General features: G+C 35.0%; 1 protein-coding gene across 1 annotated transcript in view; it reads right to left on the bottom strand.

The window, feature by feature from the left end:
* Positions 1-4,297: 4,297 nt before the first annotated feature.
* Positions 4,298-25,391, bottom strand: part of LOC115452970 (sperm surface protein Sp17) — a 171,233-nt gene continuing 150,139 nt past the window's right edge. Inside the window, exons 4-5 of the mRNA XM_037438052.1 lie at positions 5,715-5,812; positions 4,298-5,347 (exon numbers count right to left, since the gene is read on the bottom strand). Of these exons, the coding sequence (XP_037293949.1) occupies positions 5,240-5,347; positions 5,715-5,812 (206 nt within the window). The 3' untranslated portion in view covers positions 4,298-5,239. The remainder of the gene's footprint in view (positions 5,348-5,714; positions 5,813-25,391) is intronic.

The following is a 25,391-nucleotide window of genomic DNA, read 5'->3' as shown; positions in this document are numbered from 1 at the left end:
CCCAAAGCGATTCAGGATCCAAGTAATTCGCGTACAAGCCGACAACCGCGGGTTTGTGTTGTACGTATTATGAACCTTATAAACACACGTTTTGATGACGTTGCAATGGACATTGCTTAACATTGAATTTTTCTTTTTTATTTATAGTTCTACGACAAAAGTTACTAGACCAAAGTTGTAGAGAATTTAATTTGCAACAAAAAATGTTTATAATTTTTTTTTGTCAGATAAATAGTTTAAGAGATACATCGTAAAAACCATTTCAAACCAAGATGGCGGCCGTGGGACAAGGGTGGCGACCCTACAAACTTGGTTTTAGCTTAACACTGACCCCCCCTACACTTCTAAAAAATAAAATTGCGTCCTCTAAAAAACGCAAGGTAAGGCCTAAAAAATGTAACATTTCAATGGACTAAGTTGACCCGACAGACGTTGTCCCGTCTTAACTATGAATTTGCAGAGCGCTTCTGTCAATCGCTGAAATTAACTTTTCTTGAATTTTCTAACGTTCCGCTCAACTTCCTTAATTTTTTAATTCATAAGATCCTTCTTCTGACAATAACAAACACAACAAAGAAAAATAGTGAAATCGGTCCAGCCGTTCACGCGTGATGGCGTGGCCAAGGGAAATAGGGATTTATTTTTATATTTATAGATTATTATATACCCAGGGACAGGGTTGATTAATTATTTCAGCTTCAATTATTAGATTACCTATTGTAATAACGTTTCTATTTTCACATGTATTTAAATATACGTTTTTTTAATAATAATATACATACATATGTATATATTTATGTTATAACAATGTGTATGTTTTGTATTAAAATATTTATAATATTACTTATTTTATGTTTGTATATAATATAAGTAAGTATGTATTAATCGCCTTATTTACTTTTATGTATGTTATTTGTATCTTTGAATATCAAGATACCTTGATTGTACCTACCTTATTAATCTTTGCACCATCCCAAAGTTAATAGAGAAAATGCCTTTGGTATACAAGGTCATTTAACAATTGCGATGCTAAATGAAACCACATACTCGTCTTCACCTTTGCTGACATTGTGCCAAAAATCATCCATTAATAACGAATATTTTCACCAAAAATCCTAAGTTTAGTTTTAGATTATTTGTTAACTTTGTAGTTGAATTCTAATATGTGGTGTGTTTGAGTATATATTTGGCTGAAAGTATAATGATCCCGCTGCGATTAATTCTCTTAGTGTAGTTATATTAAGCCGAGTAAAAATTAAATTACTTTTTATTAATATTTATTTTGTTAGAAACTTACACTTTTTTATTTTAAATCTTGCTCAAATAAGTTATTGTAATATGTTTTTTCCAAGTAGATAAGTATGTGGTTTCATTTAATAACGCAATGTCAGAATGATCCTGTATAAAGTGCAAATAAAAAAAAAACTGCAATTGTATCAAATGGACAATCATCTCCCATTGTTTCTAATTCATCCCCTTTTTTTCCAAGTAGATTAAAGTAACTTTTATCATCATTAAAACCTTTTTCATGCATGTGCCTTGTCATACAAACTCATCCATAATTTGCAATGTACACCAGCTGTTACGTTAACGACTCTATCGTGAACAGGTAGAGTCCAAATTTCCCTGAGTAGTTCGTGCTAATTTCACATAATCTACCCTCGTTCTGGTTAACTGCTGACTTTGATGGGGACGTTACAGTGCTTTCAACGTATTATTGAATTGAGGGTGGCTATTTTTTAATACAAGATATAAAAAATTGCTAACTTTACTGGTGGTAGCCAGTGTAACTACTAGACCTAATAAGACTTAACATCTCATGTCTCAGGATGTCGAACGCAGTGGAATATCAAATCATACTTTGTACTTGAAGCTGTTAGATGGTGTTTCTACTATCTAAAGGCGGTCGTATCTCTTACCACCAAGCGAACTGCAAGCTTGTCTAGTCATTCAAAACGTTAAAAAACACTATAAATTGGAAATTGTTTGATGTTTTTTTTTAACAAGCTGCTAATAACCGACACAGTTTTAGATTGTTGAGGGACTTGGGCTACGTTTTATATCTTATTTTATCTTACTAATATAAATGGGAAAATTTGTGAAAAAATATGGATGTTTGTTAGAAGTAAACGCAAAAACAACTGAACGGATTTTAATGAAATTTGGTACATGGGTAGACCATATCCTGAATTAACAAATAAGTTACTTGCTCCTATGTAAAATATTTTCTATATGATTTATTAAATAGATGGTGGCTGGCGTTGTACAGTGTTTTAGGATCTTTTGTGTCGGGAAAGGTTTTTGGTGCCAGCGAAACCACAAACAACACTTAAGATATTACATAGCATAAAAAAAATATAATTCTAAAATGTTGGTAGATATTGTAACTTTGATTTTTCGGACGACAAACACTACAGTCCGCTCCGTGAGCACGAAGGTCGAAGTCTTCAAAACATGTAGAGAAAATCCCAAAAAATCCGCGATAAAATATGTAAAATACTTTTATTTCAATGTATTACATCCGCGTAAACATAAGAAATCGTTATACTATATAAGTTAGTACTAATTCTTTATACAATCCCGTCTATTACATATGAAGCTGTTTTTTCTCCTGTTTCAGTGTTACTAAAATCTCCACTATTTAGTAACCATTTTTGCAAAGAAACTTGGACCAAACAAGCATATATCCAACCGTCCCACTCAAATTGTATTACTAAAAATTTCTTCACTATTAAGTAACAATTTTTGCAAAGAAACTTGAACCTAAGACATAAATCCAATCGCACCACTCATTTGACAGATACGTAACGCACTGTACAGGCCATAACCATCATTCCATTGTTTGTATACCAGTTTGTTGCTCGTTACACGTGATTTTAGCTAGTCATGCTCTATATTGTGAATATTAGGTTCTTTTGATGGATTCCTTGTTTCAATATTTAACGTTTTAGACTGCCTCGGAGGCGTTGTTGCATGCATGCGCGGTACGGCAGCACTCTGAGGTCCTGGGTTCGATTCCGGGCCGGACAAAGTGATATTTAGGTTTTTCTGTTCAGTATCAGCCCGGAGCCCATCGCCATATCGGGCATAATTTCCGTTAATACTCTACTCCGCAAAAAATCTCATAATCAATTCGCCCGACCTTAATTCGAATCAGGGACTTCAGAGCCATGGTACCTATCGTGCAATACGCCACCGAGACAGTAATTATTTTTCATTATATGCGTAGTGTTTAACAAATACGTTTTATACTACCATCAGCTGCAGTCGGGTCGCTTTGCTGTATTAGTATTAAAAAAATTCTCTCCTGCTAGAATTCAATCTAATAATAGCTTTTGCTCGCTGCTTCGCCCGCATTAAAGAGTTTTTTGGGATAAAAGTCCCGCTATATATTTTCACAGGAAAGAAAGTATCCTTCTCACGGTCTCAAATTATTCCATACTAAACATCGAAATTCGTTGGGTAGTTTTTTAGTTTATTGCGTTCAGACAGGCAGACAAACTCTTCAGCTTTATATAATAGTATAGACTAGGTTCCCTGTATACAATGTGACATTGTTGGAGACAGGCATTTCTTCTGAGGCTTATTTGTGGATTATTTATTGTTTTTTCATTATAGTATGCGTATTTGAGAGAATTTTGTTATTTCTAATCATTATTTACATTTGTCGCCTCTTTGGTCTGACTATAGTTTATAAAGGCTAAAAAATTGAAACCCCAGGTTTGATTCCCAGGTTGAACAATGCTTTGTATGGCTTTTAAATAAAATTACACAGGATTGGATTCATGAGACAATAGTCAAATAGCCCCGTAAGTCAAATCTTTTTTACAAGATTCTTGAAAATAGTATCAAGCCCAAAGTGAATGGCATTTTGCAGTTAAATTGTGTATAATCTTAGTAATCTTTATGATTGATTTTCAGCCCCGGATCTAGGGGGGAGGGGGGGGGGCAAGCCAGGGCGCGTGCCCCGGGCGGCGAAGTTAGAGGGCGACAAATTCAAACTTGGCAGACGAATACACATCTCATCATTAACGCAACTTTGACTACTGTGACATCCAGTATATAACACACATAAATTATTTCCCGCGGAACGCGAAATGATGATGATGATGATGACAAAAGTAAAAATATAGGTGGTTAGGGGCGGCATTACCCAGATTTTGCCCCGCCTTCAAAAAATTGAAGATCCGGGGCTGTTGATTTTACACAGGTTTAGCACGATTTGGAGTACTAAAAATCTTGATAAATGGTTAACATTTTAACTTATAGATGGGATGAAAATAAAACACATTTATGGTACATGCGATTATTAAATGTATTTAATTTAATATAAATTCTAAAATTATCCAGCAAAATGTACAGGAAAAATTCAGCATAATTCGCGTGGTAATATTTCATTGATAACAAACCATAGTGTTGAATAATCCATAGAGAATTTCCATTGAACATAGATTAAATATAAATGAAGCTTGTCGATGGCTCTAAACTACAATAATAATCTTAAAACTACGTTTAATCTAAAATAAATACTTACATATTCAACAAACATTGAAAGAAGAAATGGAATGCTGATAAATTAAGTATGAATTACTCGGTGGAAATGTAATTAAAATTTAAAAAAGGAACACATTTATGTCGTCTAAATCCGCTATTTTTTTAATAATCCGCAAAAAGTATTTAACCTAACTATAATATCGGTAAGAATTTAAAAAAATAATAATTAATTTGGAAAGTCAACAATATATTGAAATATGTTTCCACCGAGCGTCGCCATTATGAGTACACGAAATACTGTGACTGTAATTTTTAAATAGAAAACGGGATAGATATTTTCATATTTCATATCCGTTATGCTACTATGTATTCATTGTTACGTCAATCCAATGCTCTAGGTAACAAGTGAGGTGAAATTGACAATCATATTAAAACCAGTAAAGAATTGACATATCCACGATTACATTTTTAACTATTACACTTGCCGACTTCATATGCAACTGTTTATTAAATTAGAAATTCTAGCTAAACGGATAAGGGTATGTATTTTAATATTTATTCCAATGATAACATAATATCTTCACTCACTTGGGATTTTTTATAATTTTGCAATTCCACTTTCCATTTCTTATAGGTTTCTAAAACCTCGAATTTATTGTTTGACAGATATGATAGGTAAATAATATTGCCAAAACTTATCGACAGTGCGTATGAAGTCCGGACCATTCCCGCGAACATGGCCACCTTAGTTGGTAACGTCCTTGCGCACTTTGTGTCCGCGGAACGAGGCTTGGATCTTGGTGGCCGCTTTGTTCAGCTCTGGGTCCGTCAAATCTATCTTCTCGATGTCTTCCTGAGGGAGAAAACGGGACTCTGTTTATCTTTGATAGTCCTAATTTCTTTTTCTAGACGAGGTATGCAATTAAGAACTATGTAATATGATTCTTAAGGTCTTAAATAATGAATGTAAAATCATTATTTATTATTCTTAAATTATCTTTAGATTATCGCTTAAAGAAATATAAGTTGAAAAACGTGTCCAAGTATTAATCGACTGCTAAATTATATCTTATAGTCTAAAGTTAGGTTAGGTTAGGTTAGGTTAGGTTAGGTTAGAAAACCAATTTCAATTGCAAACTAAAGAAAAGACGCCATAAGTCATTGGTTCTAGTGTGTGTAAGCTTGATATATTTTATATAGAATTATAAATAATATTTTACCTTATCCTGTTGCTCCTTGTCCTTCTGGGCCTGCGCGTCCTTGCGCGCCTGGTGGCCCCGGAACGACGCCTGGATCTTGGTCGCAGCGTTGCATAGCTCTGGAAATAAAGATTTTATTAAATTAAATATAATATACAATTATTTTCCAATTTTCTTTACAATTTCGTCAGTGTTTGTAAGACAATTGTAAGAAAACGCAATTACACAAGAAAACAATTCAACTGCATCAGTATAATTTATTTAATGATTATATTTTTCTTTTATTTTGACGAACTAATTTTGAAGTTAGAAGAAGAATAATCAAACTTACAATAAAAGGAAAATTACGATAAATTAGAGGTTTTGAATTATTATAATTATTTGTTTGTACAATCCATAGATAGACCAAAAAAAAATCACCCCCATGTTGTAGGAAAATATACAAATTTCTTGTATGAGCAACATTGCCTTTAAAACAGAAAAGGAAAGATGGCGGCCCAAATTAGAAGCTTTTTCGTGGTTAAGTTACAAAGATTTCTCAACAGTTCCAAATTCAAATAAAAAATATTCAATGGAAAATTTAAGCGCTCAGTCAATTATCAAACTTCATACCCAAAACACAAAGCATATGTTGCCGTAAGACTTAATTTATTGCTGACACGAGACAGATCATACGCAACACGGTACACTCAGCCACATAAGTATCTTAATAAATTCAAAACGTCAGATTGTTATAAAATTCTGTGTTCTTACTAACCCTCTTTTCTTTAAAGTAAATAATGGGAACTACTTTATTTTTTATTGCTTTGAATGACGAGACGAGCTTGCCCTTTGCCTGATGGTAAGCGATACCGATACCGATAAGCGATACGACCATCCATAAACAGGAGAAACACCATCCAACACCTTGATTACAAAGTATTGTTTGCTATTCCGTTGCGCTAGGCATCTTGAGACATAAGATGTTTAGTCTTATTATGTCGCCTGTGTTACATAATTTATCATTGCCTCAAACACCTTCCCCAAAATGTCTATCAGCGCTCCAGTAATTACACTGTTCTTCAAATCGGAAGACAACAATGACTACACATTGTTGCTTGGCGGCAGAAATAGACATTGCAGTGGTATGTGAGAGACCTTCTACTAGTAAAGTTTTGCAGAAAACGAAAAATAATGTTTCAACTAACTTAACGTGTGTAGATGATTTGAAATTTCGAATTTGTTCAGAAACTTTTGTTCCTGACTGTACATGCATATATATTGTATTATCCACAGTGTATACTGCAATATATCGTGTTTTGTTCAAATAAATAACGTAAGAGTGATGGTTATTGTCAGTTGCGTAACACATTTCGTGTTTGCTTTTGGTAACAAATATTTTCCAGGAAATGCAGGGAAACTAATAAGCGTCACTTTTACATTGCGATACTAAATGAAACCACTTGCTTATCTACTTGAAAATAACACTTTACAATAACTTACTTGAGCCGTAGATATAAAATAAAAAAGTTTAAGTTTCGAACAAAATGAATATTAATAAAAAATAATTTTAATTTACGCGTCCTAATGCCACTACTACTATTCTAAGAGAATGTGTCGTCGCAGCGACATCATACTTTCAGTCAGAAATACACTCACGCACACGCGATTTTCGCATTAAACTACAAAATTATCAAAAAATCAGAAAACTAAAACCAGGATTGTTGGTGTAAATATTACTTATTAATGGAAGATTTTTGGCACAATGTCAGCAAAGATGAAGATGTGGTTTAATTTAGTAACGCAATGTCAAAATGACCTGTATATGTGCATTGATTGCAATTTAGTATGAAATGGAAAAACTTGTGGGGACATAATATGTATTAAATGTACACGTCATGTATTGGTAAGGTATAAACACAGTTGTCAGTTGAGACTCTCTGGTTTAATTTCTCCCTCGAACACACATCATACACCACAAACTATTTTACGGTAAGCTTATTTAGAGGCATTTATTCGGAAATAAGTAAACTATTTCTGCCGGTAAGCAGCAGTGTGTAGTCACTGTTGTGTTTTGAATTACATTGTAGCCAGTGTTTGGACATTGGACATAAAATTTAACATCTCATGTCTCAAGATGGCGAGCGCAGTTGAATACCAAACAATACTTTGTAATTCAAGGTGTTGGATGGTGTTTCTACTGTTCATGGGAGGTCGTCTCGCTTACTATTAGGCGTACGGCAAGCTCGTTTCGTTATTCAAAGCAATAAATAAAAATAAAAAAGGGACTTTTTCTCTGCATCATGTACTGTAGTCAATAATTTAAAGTGATTTTGAAAAGAGCAACACCACAGTTTCTCGGCCGTTCTTCTCTGGTGAGAACTTTTTGAACTGGTGGTAGACAATATTGGCGGAATCTAAATGTATAACATTTTACAGGTTCAAATAGATTTCATTTTATTACACTGAAAATAATGTCTTTCAACCTGAAACAGTATCCTTAGCAAAATATAACGAAAACCTTCCATCAAAACGCTTCGTAATAGCACGAAATCTATTAAATAAATTACTATTAGCTAACCTTTTATCTCGTTTCTTTTATCTTTTACGAGCACTTCCACCCTTTCCCATTATCCGCCGCAATTTGAGTCTTATGGCGCATTGCGGAAATCTTATCAGAATAACATTTTGATTCCGTCAAAATAATGCAATTCAGAATTGGTATAGAAAGTTTTCGAAATGATAGTCATGTATAGATTTTATATTTGTTTATAGACATCGATATATCGATGGGTCCTATGTATATGGGCCAAACTAACAATTTGGCCATTTTGACTTTTTTATGGTAAACGCATTTTATCGATATAATGAATCAAGTGAGCTATTAAAAAAAATAGATTTTTGCATAGAAACACGATTTTTTATTACAGTATAACGGCATATGTAACATAAATTTAAACGTACAAGGTCCTAAGAGTAGTTAGAGACTTATACGCGGGGAGTTCCCGCGCGTTTGTTTACGGTTGGGACCAATCAGCTGGTTTGACACTTATACGTTGAACGGAACGGCCGCACTGTGATGAATACAAATCTAATTGTTGTGTTTTTGCGTTCCAATTTAGTTTAATAAGTAAAAGCTGGCATCCAATTATCGTGTTGAGTAGAAGTCGGAATTTTGTGAATTTGGCATTGAAGCAGAAATGATCAAAAGTGTGCTGGACTACATCAAGATCTATGAACCGGTTGATTCACATTATTGTCGTAAAGACAGTAATAAACTTTATTTAGATGGCTCTTTAAGTTTTATCCGAATGTTTATGTTATACAAATAATGGTATGATTCAACTAAATATGGTAGTAAATGTGAGTCGTTGCGGCAATACAGGGATATAGTAAATAAAAATATTAATTTATCATTTCACCAGCCAATAAATGACCAATGCCAAATTTGTCATTCTTTTAAAAAACGGTCCTGTGACTCCTGAGAATAAAATATTTTATGATAATCATATAATTAGCAAAAATCAGGTTAGATCTTTAAAGGAAAAGGATAAACGTGATTCACAAAATGATACGAAAATATTCTGCGCTACTTTTGATTTGCAAAAAGTGTTGTTGTCCCCAAGTGGTGAAGTTAGTCTATTTTATTACAGCAAAAGGTTTAAAGTACATAACTTATCAGTTTTCGATATTAGTAAGTTAATTGGTACCTGTTACTTATGGAATGAACAAATTGCAATGAAGGGATCGAACGAAATAGCGAGCTGTATTTTTATATTATTACATTGAATAGTCAAGAAGGTTGTGACGATTTCAGATTTTGGTCAGACAAATGCACTAACCAAAACCGAAATAGGATTATGTTTTTTATGTATCTATACGCTGCTAAACAGTTTTATTTGAATGTAAAGCACACTTTTCTTGAAGTAGGCCACACGCAGAATGAAGGCGACTCCATACACGCCACCATTGAAAGAGCTTCAAAATGTAAGAATATTTATACACCCTCTGAGTGGGGCTCATTGATTCGATGGGCGAAATCAAAAGGAAGTCCTTATAACGTCATAGACGTAGTTCAAAATATGATTTATGTCTTCAAAAGATGCAGACAAATACTCAGTTTAACTGGACTAAAAACTCAGAAGGACAAAAAAATCTTTGGTCTAAAATAAAACAAATTCGTGTAAGCCGAGACGAACCGTACGTTTTATACTATAAATATAATTTGGGTAGTGAAGATGCTATTGAAAATCATATTAATATCTTAGATCACCCAGTACGAACAAGAAGACAAATTGCCGATAGACCAACTGATATTCCTCTGCAACTGTTACAATCAACTATTATTACCAATACAACCTTCCAAGAAGAAAGACTTGCTTGATTTATGTCGAAAAAATATTATCCCACCGGTATACCATAGTTATTATGAAAATTTAATAGCATCTAATGACATTGTGACTATTAATGAAAGCGATAATGAAGACATTTTAATCATCATCATCATTATCTCAGCCACAGGAAGTCCACTGCTAAACATAGGCCTCCCCCAAGGATCTCCACGTCGACCTGTTAGCAGCGGCCTGCATCCAGCGACTTCCTGCGACCTTAGCCAGGTCGTCCTTCCACCTTGTAGGCGGGCGTCCGACATTCCTCTTGCCTGTACGTGGCCTCTACTCTAGAACCTTTCGACCCCAACGGCCATCGGTTCTTCGAGCTATATGCCCGGCCCACTGCCACTTCAACTTGCTAATCCTATGGGCTATGTCGGTAACCCTTGTTCTCCTACAGATCTCCTCATTTCTGATTCGATCTCGTAGGGAAATACCGAGCATAGCCCTCTCCATAGCTCGTTGAGTGACCTTGAGCCTCCTAATGAGGCCCATAATGAGAGGCCACGTCTCGATACCGTATGATAATGCCGGTGACATTTTAATAAGCACTTATTAAGAATTACTAGTAAATTTTACCATAAACGTTGATTTTGATAATTTTATTACTTGATTATACTACTTACAGAGATATTTCTTTTGTTTACATCAGAAAGGTTTTTATTTTTGTTATTTTTTTTTGTTGTAATTTTATTAAGAAAATAATAACGTGAATAACAATTTCCTTCTTATGTTTTTTTTGTTGGTAATTTTTATCATTAAAATACCAAAAAGACTGAATACGGGTCCATATGTGTTCTTATAAGGCTAATTCAATTTTTATTTAAATAAATGAATAAAATTAATGTGTGTTTTTTATGATCTATCTGAAAACTCAGTAAATAGGTTAGCAGATTTTACAACGTATAAGTGTCAATGTGACATAAATAACTAAATATCCTAATATCTTTTATTTTTATGAATAAATTATTAACTTCTTCAATTGTTAGTTGATTTTATGGGTGGAAAATAAAAAAAATATGTAATTTATGCTGATTACCGTAATACGCGTATAATGGCCAATATGGCACATTGGCCCTTTTAGGGTGTTTTTGAAAAAATAATTTTAACAAAAACTATCGTAGAAGGGCCAATGTGAAGTACAAAAAAAACCGGTAAATGTATATATAAAATACTATAATATAAATGAGGAGGATAATTGTCATAGCTAACAAGCAAAATTTCATAAACTTCGGATTTATAAATCTAAAGTTATAGTAAATTTTAACTTTGGAAGCCTCTCCTGTAAAGTTGTAATTTTGCATTTTGGCCCATATACATAGGACCCATCGATATATGTACTACGTACTATATCTGGCGTTCCGTACATTGTGTTCGACTCAACTGTACTGCAATCCGTACACGTGCCTTTATTATGATTTCAACATTGACAGCGTGTGGTTAAGTACGAAGTGGCGCTCATGATATAAGAACTCGAGTCTAAACGTAAACTTGGATGTGAATAAAAAATATTAGTGAAATAAGTAAAATTATTTGTTGTTCAAGTGAACAAATAGGTTATAACAGTGACGTTTTAGTCGCCATTTTAGTTCAGATTTTGAACAAATAGTTTATATGGACGTTCGTGTCTATAGAATATACTTCAATGTTTAAGTATATATAATTTACTGCGTGGCGTAGTTGTGTTGGGTGCTGGACACGACTCTGAAGTCTTGGATTCGAATCCCGGGTCGGTCAAAATGAGATTGGGTTTTGTGATGGTGTCGCGATTGGCTCGCTTGTATCACATCACATCACATCACATGTGGGAATGACACATGATGAAAAGTAGATGCCGTAGTTGTATCGGCCTATCTCTTCAGGGACAAAGGCGTAATGTGATTTGTTTTAAAATAATGTGTCAAATCGACTGAGGTTATACGACTGCTTACAAAAACCGAGGAATCAGCGTGTTGCGTTTTGTATGACGAGAAATATTACTGTAGGCCTAGACAATGTAATTAGGACAAAGATATACCCTCCTCTGGTAAGTGGTAATCGAAGTTTAAGAACATTTAATACCATAGAAATACTAAGTACCCACCTTGAACGTAAGCAAAGAAGCATAAGGGATACAGACCTCTAGAAATATCACGGCATAAAAGTTCTGATAATGGAGTGGCCATTAGTTGAATGAAATAACTATAGGTACAAAAAACGTGAAGTAATTTTCAAGGCGGCCATTAAATAAATTAATGTCAATACATTTATCATGAGTTGATGACGATCTTGATGCAAAAGAAATTAATATCAAATGTGAAATCGATTGTTTACCCGCGACATTTAAATTTGGAACAAATTTAAAAATAGAACCATAAAGCCAGTAACAAAAACTATGTACTAATTGTATACGAAATAGTTTTTATTTAAAAAATGCTAATTTACTTTTGATTGTTATGCAAAAAACATTTGAATAAATAACGTTCAAATGTATTTATGTACAAAGAAAGAAAAATGGTAAGAATTTTAATCTATATATATAAAAATCAATTGCTGTTCGTTAGTCTCGCTAAAACTCGAGAACGGCTGAACGGATTTATCTTATCTTGGTCTTGAATTATTCGTGGAGGTCTAGGGAAGGTTTAAAAGGTGAGAAAAATTCGAATAATTGCCGGGAAAATCCTCAAAACAGCATTTTTCTATTTCCCATACAAACGTTTTCTAAATAAAATGGAGAGTCAATTTGTAATTTATTACCGCTGCATAAAGTTCAAATTCGCGTGCGCGTTGGAGGATCTAATATCGCGTTCTGAAACTCAACAAAAGTGAAAGTGAATCGCGAACGCGACAAAATTGCATAGTCTCAAAATACATAGTACATAAATAGAGGTCGGCTTCGAGAAACTCAATTTTAGCTAACTTCAGTTGTTAATATAATATATAACTCAAAGGTGACTGACAGTGATATATCAAGGAACAGCCCAAACCATTGGACGGATCGGGCTAAGACTTTACATGCATAAAGCTACTATGACGTAGGCATCCCCTAAGAAAGGATTTTGATAAATTCTACCCTTAAGGGGATAAAATAGGGGATGAAAGTTTGTATAAATGTTCTTAGATTTTCGACTGATTGAACTGAAATTATAGATTGGGGATAAAATTAGTTTGAACCTATAAGTACCGGGAAAATATGTAGCAAGACTTTTATCAAACAGTGGAATTTTATCCTGGAAAACACCTTCACGCGGGTGAAGCCGCGAGCAAAAGCTAGTGATTTATAAAATCTAAATTTTACAATTTAAAATACACTTCGCAGTAGAGTCTGCTAATCCATAATGTATTAGGAACATCTAAAGTTAATTAAGCAAGCAGTCTCTGTATAAAAATACGTCTAATTCCATTTCAACATTGTTAAATTAAATTAGATCTGGCTGATTTTTTAATTTTAAATGTGGAATTTCTGAAAATTATACCAATTTCTGAAATTTAATTTTCTCTGAGTGAGATTAGATAGTCAAATGTTTTTTTAAATTATATCTTCATTTATAAATATAAAATGCTGCCATATTATGACTCCGCATGCGATAATTTGAAATACATGACTTAAGTATAAAGTTATTAGGTCCACAATAGATTTATCAACACAATCGAATGAGAATAAATCACCAAATTAAAATCGAACAGTTTAAATGCGAAATAAAATTTTATTCAAATAGATTTACGACTCAAAATAGTTGACACAATATTTCATGTCATATTTTTGATAAAGTGCAATACTAAGGATAAAAACAACGTCATTACGTATCATATTTGATGCGGTATTGAAATCCACATCACGATAATAAGAGATTATTGCCTACTATAGCATGTAATGCGAATCGTAGTGATTGCGTTCTGTGCCTTTTAAGCCGACATTGCGTCAGGTAATGCGGGTTTATTTGTTGTTAGAGGTGATATTCCTCTGACTAGCCTATCGGTTGTATTACTATCATAGGATGGCGAAGGGTGACATTTTTTAAAAGGGAATCCGACATACATGGTCATTTTGACATTGCGTTACTAAATTAAACCTTGTGCATTTTGAAAATAACAATTAACTATAAGTCACTCGAACCGTAGATGTAAAAGAAAAAAGTGTAAGTTTCGAACAAATTAATATTAATAAAAAGTAATTTTAAATTTACAGTCCCTAATGCCACTACTTCTACTCTAAGAAAATTCATCGCAGCAACATCATACTTTCAGTCAGACACACGCACACGCCATATTCACACTAAACTACAAAACGTTGAAAAAATCAGCAAAGTAAGACCGAGATTTTAATGATGTTAACATTTGTTATTTATGTTAATGATACCAGAGGTAAAGAGTACCCGCCCTGTGGAATGGGGGCGTTTGGAGAATTCCACCACGGTATCCCCTGCCTGTCGTAAGAGGCGACTAATAGGGGTCACGAAGGGGGTCGTCGGCGGGCAGCAGGGGGCTGTCCGCCCTAGTGCATTTTTGTGCATTTTGCACATTTTTCGGTTGACCCCCGGGATGGACGGCAGTGTGTTATTGGCCTCATACTGTCGTAGACGCCGAGGGCGTCCTTTGGTGCGCGGGGGCTTCTGAGACCCCCCCCCCCCATAGGAGACGGGCCGCAAGGCGGCACCGCGCAGGGGCGGCTGCGGTCGTAGACTTAGACACTACAACGTCAGAGGAAGCCCGCAGCCGTCCCAAATGCGCCGAAGAGGGCCACCGCGGAGTTTTAGCTGGTAGGCCGTGCATAGGTTAAGTTGTACATATGGTTAGGGACTCGGCCCGGCGGTCGCTCGAAGGTCACCATCAAATCCGGGCGGCTCAACGTCGGGCCGTAAGGCACGGTTACCCCAGCATAACCGCTCAGTCGCCCCCGCGAAGGCTGGGCGGTAGTAATAAGGTACTTTCTACGCGAAACCAAAAAAAAAAAAAAAAGAGGTAAAGAGTATGTGGTTTCATTTAAGGCAATGTCAAAATGACCCTGTATGAGGGCCCAAGCGTGTGCGCAATACACAAGCACTCTCTGTTCCTTCACTCTCACAGTCCGGTGAGACAATTCGACATGACCGGAGAGAGTTCAGGCGCAGGACTTTACGTGCTTTCCGAGGTGCGGGGGTATCACACCGCCAACTTCGTGACTCCGAGCTGTGACTGAGTAAATTTTTTAAGAAAAACCCAGTCACAATTTTTTGGCACGACCCGGGATTTAAACCCAGGAGCTGTGCGTAGTAAATTGTACCGTGTACAATTACTATGCCACTGAGGCACCCCTCTTATAAATAGTACCCAACTAGCAAAAAAAGGTGTACATATCTACCTCTAAAAAGGTGTGATGGGTGATTTTTGCAATAATAAATTATATTAATACAATTAAGCGGCGATAGCCTAGTTGGTTGTGGAACGGACTGCCGAGACGAATGTCCGCAGGTTCAAATCCCAAGGGCACACACCTCTGACTTTTTTTAAATTGTGTGTGTATTTTTTGTGTATTATCGCTTGCTTTAACGGTGAAGGAAAACATCATGGGGAAACCTGCACGTCTGAGAAGTTCTTTATAGGTATTTCGAAGGTGTGTGAAGTCTACCAATCCGCACTAGGCCAGCGTGGTGGACTAAAGCCTAGTCCCTCTCAGTAGTAGAGGAGGCCCGTGCTCAGCAGTGGACAAGTATATAATACAGGGCTGATATTATTATATTATTAATACAATAACCATCTGAACTTGAAGATAAAAACGTAAACCCCTTTATATTAACATAATGTTAGCACAAAGCAAACATTAAAGTGATATTGTGGTGAAAATAAGGTCGTTTCGGCAGAGCGGTGTCCACGCAGTCGAGCTTTGTTGACCCTTCGTTATAATGATAAATGATTTACCTTGCGAGGGATTATCTTGGGATTTTGAAAAATGAGGAAAACTTTTTTTATAACAACGGAGTTATATATTTAGCTTCTCTTTTATCTTAATCTATACTTATACTAATATAAATGCGAAAGTTTGTGAGGATGTATGTATGTTTGTTCCTCTTTCACGAAAAAACTAGTGAACGAATTTAGATGAAACTTTACAATATTATTGGTAATACATCAAAATAACACATAGGTTACAATTTATTATAATTTTGTGTAAGTTGGTCTTGACAAAGTAAGTCGGAAAAAAATTGATATATTCACATACGCTGCCTAAACTGTTGGAGTTAGACAAAGATGATGTACCGTAGGATTGTTTGTCTTATATAGTTCTAAATAAAAGTCTGCGACAGCATATATCATTTATACATTTTATGTGGAATTATATACATTTTATGTGGAAGTCACTATGACCAAAATAGTGAGCCATAAATATAATTTAATCGGATACTTTTTTTACAAAGCACAAGCGGGTCCTTTATCCCAGAAAACTCACGCGGGCGAAACCGCGAGCAAAAGCTAGATAAAGAACTGAGTCCACAACGCTGGTAAGTGCTGGCAGACTTCACATACTTTCGAGATGCATTAAACACATTTCCTACTTTTAAGCCTAGCAAAGTATGTAATAATACTTAATAATAATAATATCAGCCCTGTATTATATACTGTCCCCACTGTTGGGCACGGACCTCCTCTACTACTGAGAGGGATTAGGCCTTAGTCCACGACGCTGGCCCAGTGCGGATTAGTAGACTTCACACACTATAGAGAATTTCTCAGGGATGCAGGATTCCTCACGATGTTTTCCTTCACCGTTAAAGCAAGCGATAATTCACAAAATACACACATAATTTTTTTAGAAAAGTCAATGATGTGTGCCCTTGGGATTTGAACCTGCGGACATTGTAAAGTATGTAAGTGAACCTAAATACGGAAAGATATTTTACGTATGGGTATGAGGTACAATATACCTCTATTTCTCAAATGATGGATCACTTTATACCAATGTATTCAAGAAAGCCATCCATCTTGGCCCGATGACTTCTAAGGATTTCCTTAAGTCGTAAGTCAAACGCCAGTGCCGGTAGAAGAGATGTTTTAAAATGTGGTGAGAATATTATGCTATGAAATACGAATGAGATTTTGTTACAGAAGGTAACGGGGCCCTATTCCGTCTACGGGGCATATCCGTTTTTTTGCAATTGACTACATTTAATTTTTTCAACATACTCAAATGTTTATATTTTATGGAACTAGATCTAAAATTATGAGACCCATATTTCTTTTCAAAATTCTGATATTGTCATTCATGATTTTCACTTTGAATTTTGTTTTATTCTAAAACGACGTAAGCAACCAATGACGTCATATATATGGCTCAAGACGTAATGGCCTTTGCTTTGCAGTAATAAAAGTGAAGTGATAGTTTTTTCCTCTCTATCTCTTTAAAAGTGACTGTTGTGAAGAACCTATTGTAATATTGACATTGATAAACGGTTTCTTAGTATTTGAAAATAAATAGTAAGGTAGACCAAGGAATTACTTCATTCAACCGTATGTATGACGTCATCAAGCATATTTCGGTTTTTAATAAATTTTTTTCGAAATGAAATATTGAAAGAAATAATAAATACCCAATACACACAGACTGATCCCGGAATGCGACACTTACGTGGGCCACTATGGCGGGTTTTAACACCTTGTGTACGGTGACTATCCGAGCGGATATAAAATATATCCTACCATCAAAATTATTATACTATATTAATTTATACTTGTCTACACAACTACTATTTAACGTAGGATGTCCTCCATTACACCGGTTAGCACGATCGATATTTCAAGGTATTTGCGGTACGCAGTCGGCAAACCACGTTCCGTTATATGTAGTGAATACTGCGTATATCTTGCTTTATCATCAAACCTCGTGTTTGTATGTGGAGAAACATACCTAATGATTATGGCAATTAAGATGATTTTAGCTTATAAAATCTAACGCCACTTGTGTGTACTAAGGTCATTGTAAAAAAAAATGTTTTGAATTATAAAGACCTGATCATTTTCGCTAATAGAAGTTTAAAGAGTAGATATAAATAAAAAATGGCTTTGATTGAATTAAAAGAAAACAAGGTAAGGTAATGTAAAGAATAAATATTTATTAATCAATAATTTTAATATCATAGCTTTAGTACTTATGAAGCTTAGGGTAAGTCTACTAATGAAAAGGAACCGCACCGGCTGATCTGATGATTATATAAGATTTCATTAAAATCGCAGTTTTGAAGTCCAAAGACTACTTACACAATTATTTTTATTTTTATGTAGACTAGACAATTTTATGTCTTGATCTAAGGGCATACTAATTTATATTAATTTTCAATGCAACAAACCAAAATTCTTTACTCACGCACCTGAGGTTTATGTGAAATATTGAACGTAGCTTCCAATTCTGAATACGAAACCGCAATGTTCCTACAAATTGCATGCCATAAACTCTAGATTTGCTACCTGATATTTAAATTCAAAGCTGCACTATCTCATTGATGGGACGAAATAAGTATGGCAAAACGGGTTTTATCTGCATACCCTTTTGGGAGAAAAGACATGTGTTTAACCTTCAAATTTGTCAATCACATTTTCTTAAACCTGTTAAACAGCGAGCCTTTGGGGACGGAATAAGTATGACAAAACGGGTTTTGTCTGCCTACCCTTTTGGGAGAAAAGACGTAACAACCTCAAAACTTTCCAATCACATTTTCTTAAACATGTTAGACAACGAGCCTTTGGGTGGCCGACGGGTGACCCGACATGGCCCAAATGATGCCTAAGATGCTGGTGTGCAGTATTAAATACACGCGTATAATTTTATCAATGTCTCATTCCTTATGAGAGGCTCTAGATACACGCGTATGATTTCTTTCTTCTCCAAGGTCTCATTCCTTAGATAGTGAGAGGCTCTACCCAAAAGACGATTCCTGCGAGGGTTGAATGCACTTGTGCACATCGAAACCTTCGATATTAGAGAGTTGAATGACGAGGTTTTAGTTGGTAGGACGGCTTATACAGGGAGTCTGGCAGAAATCCGTAAACGGTATTCCCCGTGTTAAAAAAAAGGCCTTTGTTACACCGATCGATCAGTCAGCTAATATTTAGTTACCAACAATAAACTAGAAGTCGTACGCGTGATTTAGATCGCGTGTTGCCATATTTATGTCGGTAATAAAATGGGTTTCAACGAAAAATCTATCGGTGTTCGTAAACATAGGGCTGTGAGTGGAATATTCGATAATGCTTGATAATAGATTCGAAATGTATATTGTGAATAGAATAATATTTTCTTGTCATTCGCTTAAAATAAAAATAAAAAATGCTTTATTCATCACGTAGGCGAACATGGTTGCACTTATGATAAGTCAAGGTACATGAGAATATTTAATTATTACTTAATTAAATTAGCTTATATAAAAAAAGACAATTTATATTGAAAATAAAATAAATGAAAAATATACTTAGTAAACAAAGAAGCCAGCTCGGGCTGGCAGGGAAGAAGAAATAAAATGATGTATATATGTATTTTTGAATAAGCAATAAGGGAGAAACGCGTCGCGATCCTCACCGGTGAGGACAATAAAAGCCCTAACCTAGCTAACCTACCAGCCTTTCACTAACTACCTAAGCGATGACTACCCGAAGAAGAAAGGCAGAAAGAAACTCCGGGCTTTATTTTTTGTCATCAATTGTCCATTCTTTTATAATATTGTTATTAAATATATATATTTTTTAATAAGGCTTGATGCTATACGACCGCCCATGAACAGTAGGAACACCATCCAACACCTTGAATTACACAATACTGTTTGGTATTCCACTGCGCTCGCCATCCTGAGACATGAGATATTAAGTCTTATTATGTTGCCAATGTAACTACTGGACATAATTTTACATTGCCTTAAACACCTAAAAAATTTCTATCAGCACTTCATCTAAATAAATAAATTAAAGTAATCAATATTAATAGAAAGAAGTAGGAGATTCATGCCAACATCAAGAAAAAAATTAAATACACCGACCCGTCTATATTAAATACATAAAAAACAATACCAAGTCCATCGATATAATATATGTACTACGTACTAGATTTGGCGTTCCGGACATTCACTGTGTCCAACTGAATTGAACTGCAATCTATTCAAACTATAGTAAGGTCAATATTGACAGCTTGTGGTTGTATGCGGAGGGGCGCTCATGATATAAGAACTCGAGTCTAAGTGGAAACCTGGATTTGAATAAAAAATGTTAGTCAAATAAGTAAAATTATTTGTTGTTTAAAGTTAAAAAATATATTTAATAAATAGGTTATAACAGTGACGTTTTGATTGCTATTTTAGGTCAGATTTTGAACAAATATTTTATGCGGACGTTCGTGTCTATAGAATATACGTCAATGACCAAGTCACAGTTACGAATGGATATTATATGATCTAAAAGTTAGTTGGGCGAACAATATTCGGATTCAGCTTCATGCATATGCCACAATACGGAACTCGGTTCAAACATTCTCTAACTGGCAAACTTTAACGAGCACATGCTGCTACAACGGGCCCGGATTTACTACAATTTGATTGGACAGGGTTATATGATGGGTTATCTGTGCCTTTACCTAACATTTAATGCTTTACCTGACAATAAAGGAGGTATATAACCTTAGTAGGCAATTAAAAACGTCGCCATGTTGCGGTAATATGTGGATGATGATATAGGTAATAGTATATATAGAACATATGGAAGTAGTTTCTTATATAAACAACGTTAAGTTAAATCGAATAAGCAGAAGTGACGCTGGGTAGCGGTTTTCCTATTTTTCTAATCAGGTTATAATAAATATTACCAATTTAATTACAAATATGAAAGCCAGGTAATGATTTGATTCGGAATAAAGTGCAAAAACAGCTGGACGGATTTCAAGGAAAATTAGTACACACAGACAAAACCCACGATAAAATATGGGTTACTTCTCACTGTCACTTTCAGGATAGCTCCTGGAATAGTAGACAGTAATAAATTACAGGAATAATATTTCATGTAGGCGAAGCATCGAGAAATAATTAGCATAATAATATTTTTCTTCCTTTTGTTACTAACCTGCTCAAAACCACTACAAATTTTTTGTTTTTTATGCTACATAATTTCTTTCCACTTCGTCTTCTTACTTTTTCAAAGTAAAAATGGTGGAATAATCTTTATTCTTCACTTAAATATTCTGCTTGTTTAACTGGTATCATTATTCCAATAGACAATCTTGAACGATAACGGCGATAGCCTAGTTAATTGTGGAAAGCACTGCTGAGACGAATGTCCGCAAGTTCAAAAGCCAAGAACACACACCTCTGACTTATCTAAAATCATGTGTCTATTCTTTGTAAATTATCGCTTGCTTTAACAGTGAAGGAAAACAACGCGAGGGAAACTATATACCTGAGAAGTTCTCCATAGGAATTTTGAGGTTGTGTGAAGTCTACCAAACTGCACTAGGCTGGCGTGGTTGACTAGTAGGCTCGTGCCCAATAGTGGGACAGTATACAGGACTGTTATTATTGATATTCTAATACAACAAATCGAAAATAGTTCAACCCTTAACGTGACATACTATCAAAAATACTTCTTATTAAGGTAAAACTTTACCAAAATCAAACCCGGTCAATGCCCTAACACACATAAATCTAGCTTCGTCAGTCCAAACTGACAAATAGCTTGGATGAAAGCCAACGTTTTATAAACTCAATAAATCAACGCAATACAAACTACTTTAACTTTCAAACAAATTGCTGTGGAGTTGGAATGCATAGTTCGAGAACTGAACTCCGCTGCCAATAACCGTTTAATTAGGGTCGTTAATAAACTGGTATTACGTCCAATGTGGGGTTGACGCAAATAAATTATTTTACTTTCAGTCCCACCTTCACAATTTATGAATGTTTTTGTTTGGCAAATCATATTTTTCCGGTAACGATTCTATACAGGGAAATGATTGCCTATTCCAAATTTCGGTTTTATTAGTATTATGATAATTCTTTCATTCGGTGGCGTAGATTAAATTGTTCACTGGGTTGGTATGGTATGGTATGGTTATGGGTATCCTTTTTCCGCACTTAGCCCGTAAAATAGTTGGGCCATTGCGTGTGTTCACTGGGTTTATCCATTTTGAAAATTACTCAGTCACAGCTCGGAGTCACGAAGTTGGCGGTGTGATACCGTTGGTCCTGCGCCAGATCTCTCTCCGGTCATGTCGGATTCCGTCTCACCGGGCTATGAGAATGAAGGAACAGAGAGTGCACTATAATATCTTTTGCGTACTTGGCTGAACTAAACAGGAATCGTAATAATTCATCCTATAACAATTATTTAAATTTACGAATTTATATCTTATTCCTCTTCATCTTTTTTAACCCTGATCCGTATTTTATCATCGTCATTACAGATCAAAATCGCTCATCATCGAAGCAATACTGTCATTTCTAAATCCATAGTAGATTTATTACCAACACTATGTCGCCTAAAGCAAATATCATAAATCATGACGTTCGTAATGAATGAGTTATTGCTACTGGCATTTGGGCTTTATTAGAAAATTAGATGTAATTTGGAAATAATGTCCAGAGATTGCTTCGATAGTTTTGTATTGTATTGTATAACATCGCTCTGAGATTCCTGATTCGAATACCGGGTTGGACAAAGTGATATTAAATAAATAGTACTTCATTTCAAATACTACTTTCAAAATAGACCCGATTTTACCTCATAAGATTACAAGGTAAAAAGCTATCTTCAACTCGGAGATTAGGCTCCGGTTCATTATAGCTCCCGCGGGATACCCTAGGAACAACCGGGTCTCGTTCTTGGGCAATACTTTTAGTAATATTAGGTGTTATTATTTATTGGGGATGCTATGAATTTATTATTGAATGTCTTGAACGTAATTCAATTAGTTAGAAAATAAGAATTTAAGAATTAAAATGATGTCTTCCTCATTTTCACAGCGTGATGTTATGTAGCCTATACTCTACCTCAATAAATGAGCTATCCAACACTATAAGAATGTTTTAATTCAATCTAGTATTTCCTGAGATTAGCGCGTTCAAACAAACAAATTCTTCAGCTTTATATTAGTATAGATATAAAATATACATGTTAAGTTGGCTACATCTCAGTTTTTAAGACATGATTTGTACAAAAACAATGTCACTATATCAGTTCAAGGTAACCTTGTGTAATGTTCTATAATAAGAGTTAGTAACTAGTAAGGCGTGAATTATCTCCCTGTTTTGCTTATTTATATCAACTATTATAAAGTCAATCACCAGATGTAAGAGTGGTAGAATTCAGATATTTGCTTTAAAACTATTTGAAATGATCGAATACAACAAAATATCGTATACTTTTACAATATAAAGCATTTGCTACACGACAATAATCGATTACGCAACACAAATATAGAATCGATTACCGGTGCATCTTGGTACGGGCTATTGGAGTTTGGATTATTGCCGCGGATTCAATGGTTGTGCCAAGATTATGTCATTGTGATATATTGCATCAGATAAGGTACAATGTTCTATTTGCGACCATTGGGTTTACAAACAATGTTATCTTACTTTCTGACATAATATTGTTGATCCGTACTTTTATTTAGTACCTATATTGCAGCTTATTCTATGACTAAAATATCGCACCTTAGAATTACCATGACGCAAGTGCAAAAACAATTAAATTGACTTTATAATCCATAACATTGGAAAAGTGACGAACTATCGAATGCAACATCGACTTTCCTGTAATTACCGAAAGTTGTGGATGTCCAATTGTTGTGTAGTATAAAGTGAATTAAACGGTTTTATGCACTTACATCATTGTAATTCTAAAGGTGCAATATCTTGCGTCATTGTAATTCTAATATGTATCTAATAAAATTAATGGATCTGTATTTGCCACAGAATCTGATTGCATCTTAAGCAGCGACAAATGCTGCCATCTCTAACGTGCATTAGGTACTTTTTATTTAATTAAAAACAACGTCAATGAACGCAACATAGTTTGGTGCGCCCTGTCTTACATTTTGCTGGTGGTATATATTATATATCCGCCCGGATAGCGACCATCGTACTCAAGGAGTTAAAACCCACCATGGTGGCCTACGTAAATGTGTCGCGTTCCGAGATCAGCCTGTGTATCAAGTTCCAACAGGCATATTTGTGTCGACTGCCGAAGGGTTATCATTTCTCGTTAGTCAACATTCTATTGGACCTCACTCCATTTACCATCAGGTAAAGTGTACTTAGCTGAGCACGTATAAAAAAATAATAGCAACACCATTCAGTTTGTACAGTACTGACACTCCACTGAGCTCATCACCTTGATACATAAGATTTTAAGTCTCATAAAGCCGTATAATAGTTGCCTTTAAAGCTATTTGACAGACCTGTCTTATGTACTATACCATTCTTTTCAAATAAAATACCTAACGTTCAAGAAAAGATATCGTAAAAACACAATACATGACCTTTGATCAAAGGTTGGACTTAACAATTCTATAGCGGAACAGTTTTCTATAGAAGCCCAAAGCCCCACCTGACATTAAGGGTGGGGGCAAATTGAATTATGTTTGGCCCACCCTTGGAAGCAAATGACTTTCGAATTTGTGGCTCTGTAAAAGGTGGAATTATAGAAGATTTTATGATTGTTTGTACTGTTTATTTGTTTATTAGACTCGCCCTCTTGTGATAGAGATGATGTGTCATTGGTTACATCTCTGCCTATCCCTTCAGAGGTAACGGCGTGATGAGTGTTTAGTTATAGTTTAGTAATTAATATGTATGCTCCTAGAAGTCTTATGATAATAATAATACTACTTAAATAATCCGTGGAAAATGGTGTGGATTCTGCGTTGCTTAAAAGTTATGTAAAATGCTATATATCTAATTTGTAATGTACAATTGTTTATTTTCCCTAATAAACAAAAAAAGCTTTTTCTAAATCTTCGTGATGGATTAAGGCCTTAATCCTATTAGTGGAAGCGAACTTCTGGAGACGAATCTCCACCAGTAGGATAGTGAATGAAGGGCTGATATTATTTGTTCATTCTGGAAGTCATGGGCACCAGCAGGAGGGTGCAAGGAGTGAACTTGTATCCCTCTGTCTCCCGTCATGATTCCACCCCGTGACCATAAATGCTGCAAAGTCTTGGCGACGTAGGGAGAATATAATATAAATAATCGCGAGAAAATGCGTAAATATTTTTATTTAAATGTCTTGTTAAGTTGTTGTTTTCAATTAATTCCATTAAAGTAATGTCTTTAATAAATATCAGTTATAAAGCAAAGATAATCTAATTTAAAACCGACCGTTGACTCTGTGAACGGAT

This window comes from Manduca sexta, chromosome 2 (assembly GCF_014839805.1).
Source record: "Manduca sexta isolate Smith_Timp_Sample1 chromosome 2, JHU_Msex_v1.0, whole genome shotgun sequence".
Classification (NCBI taxonomy): domain Eukaryota; kingdom Metazoa; phylum Arthropoda; class Insecta; order Lepidoptera; family Sphingidae; genus Manduca; species Manduca sexta.
Note: the sequence above shows the minus strand (reverse complement) of the source record. Positions and strands in the feature narration are given on the sequence as shown.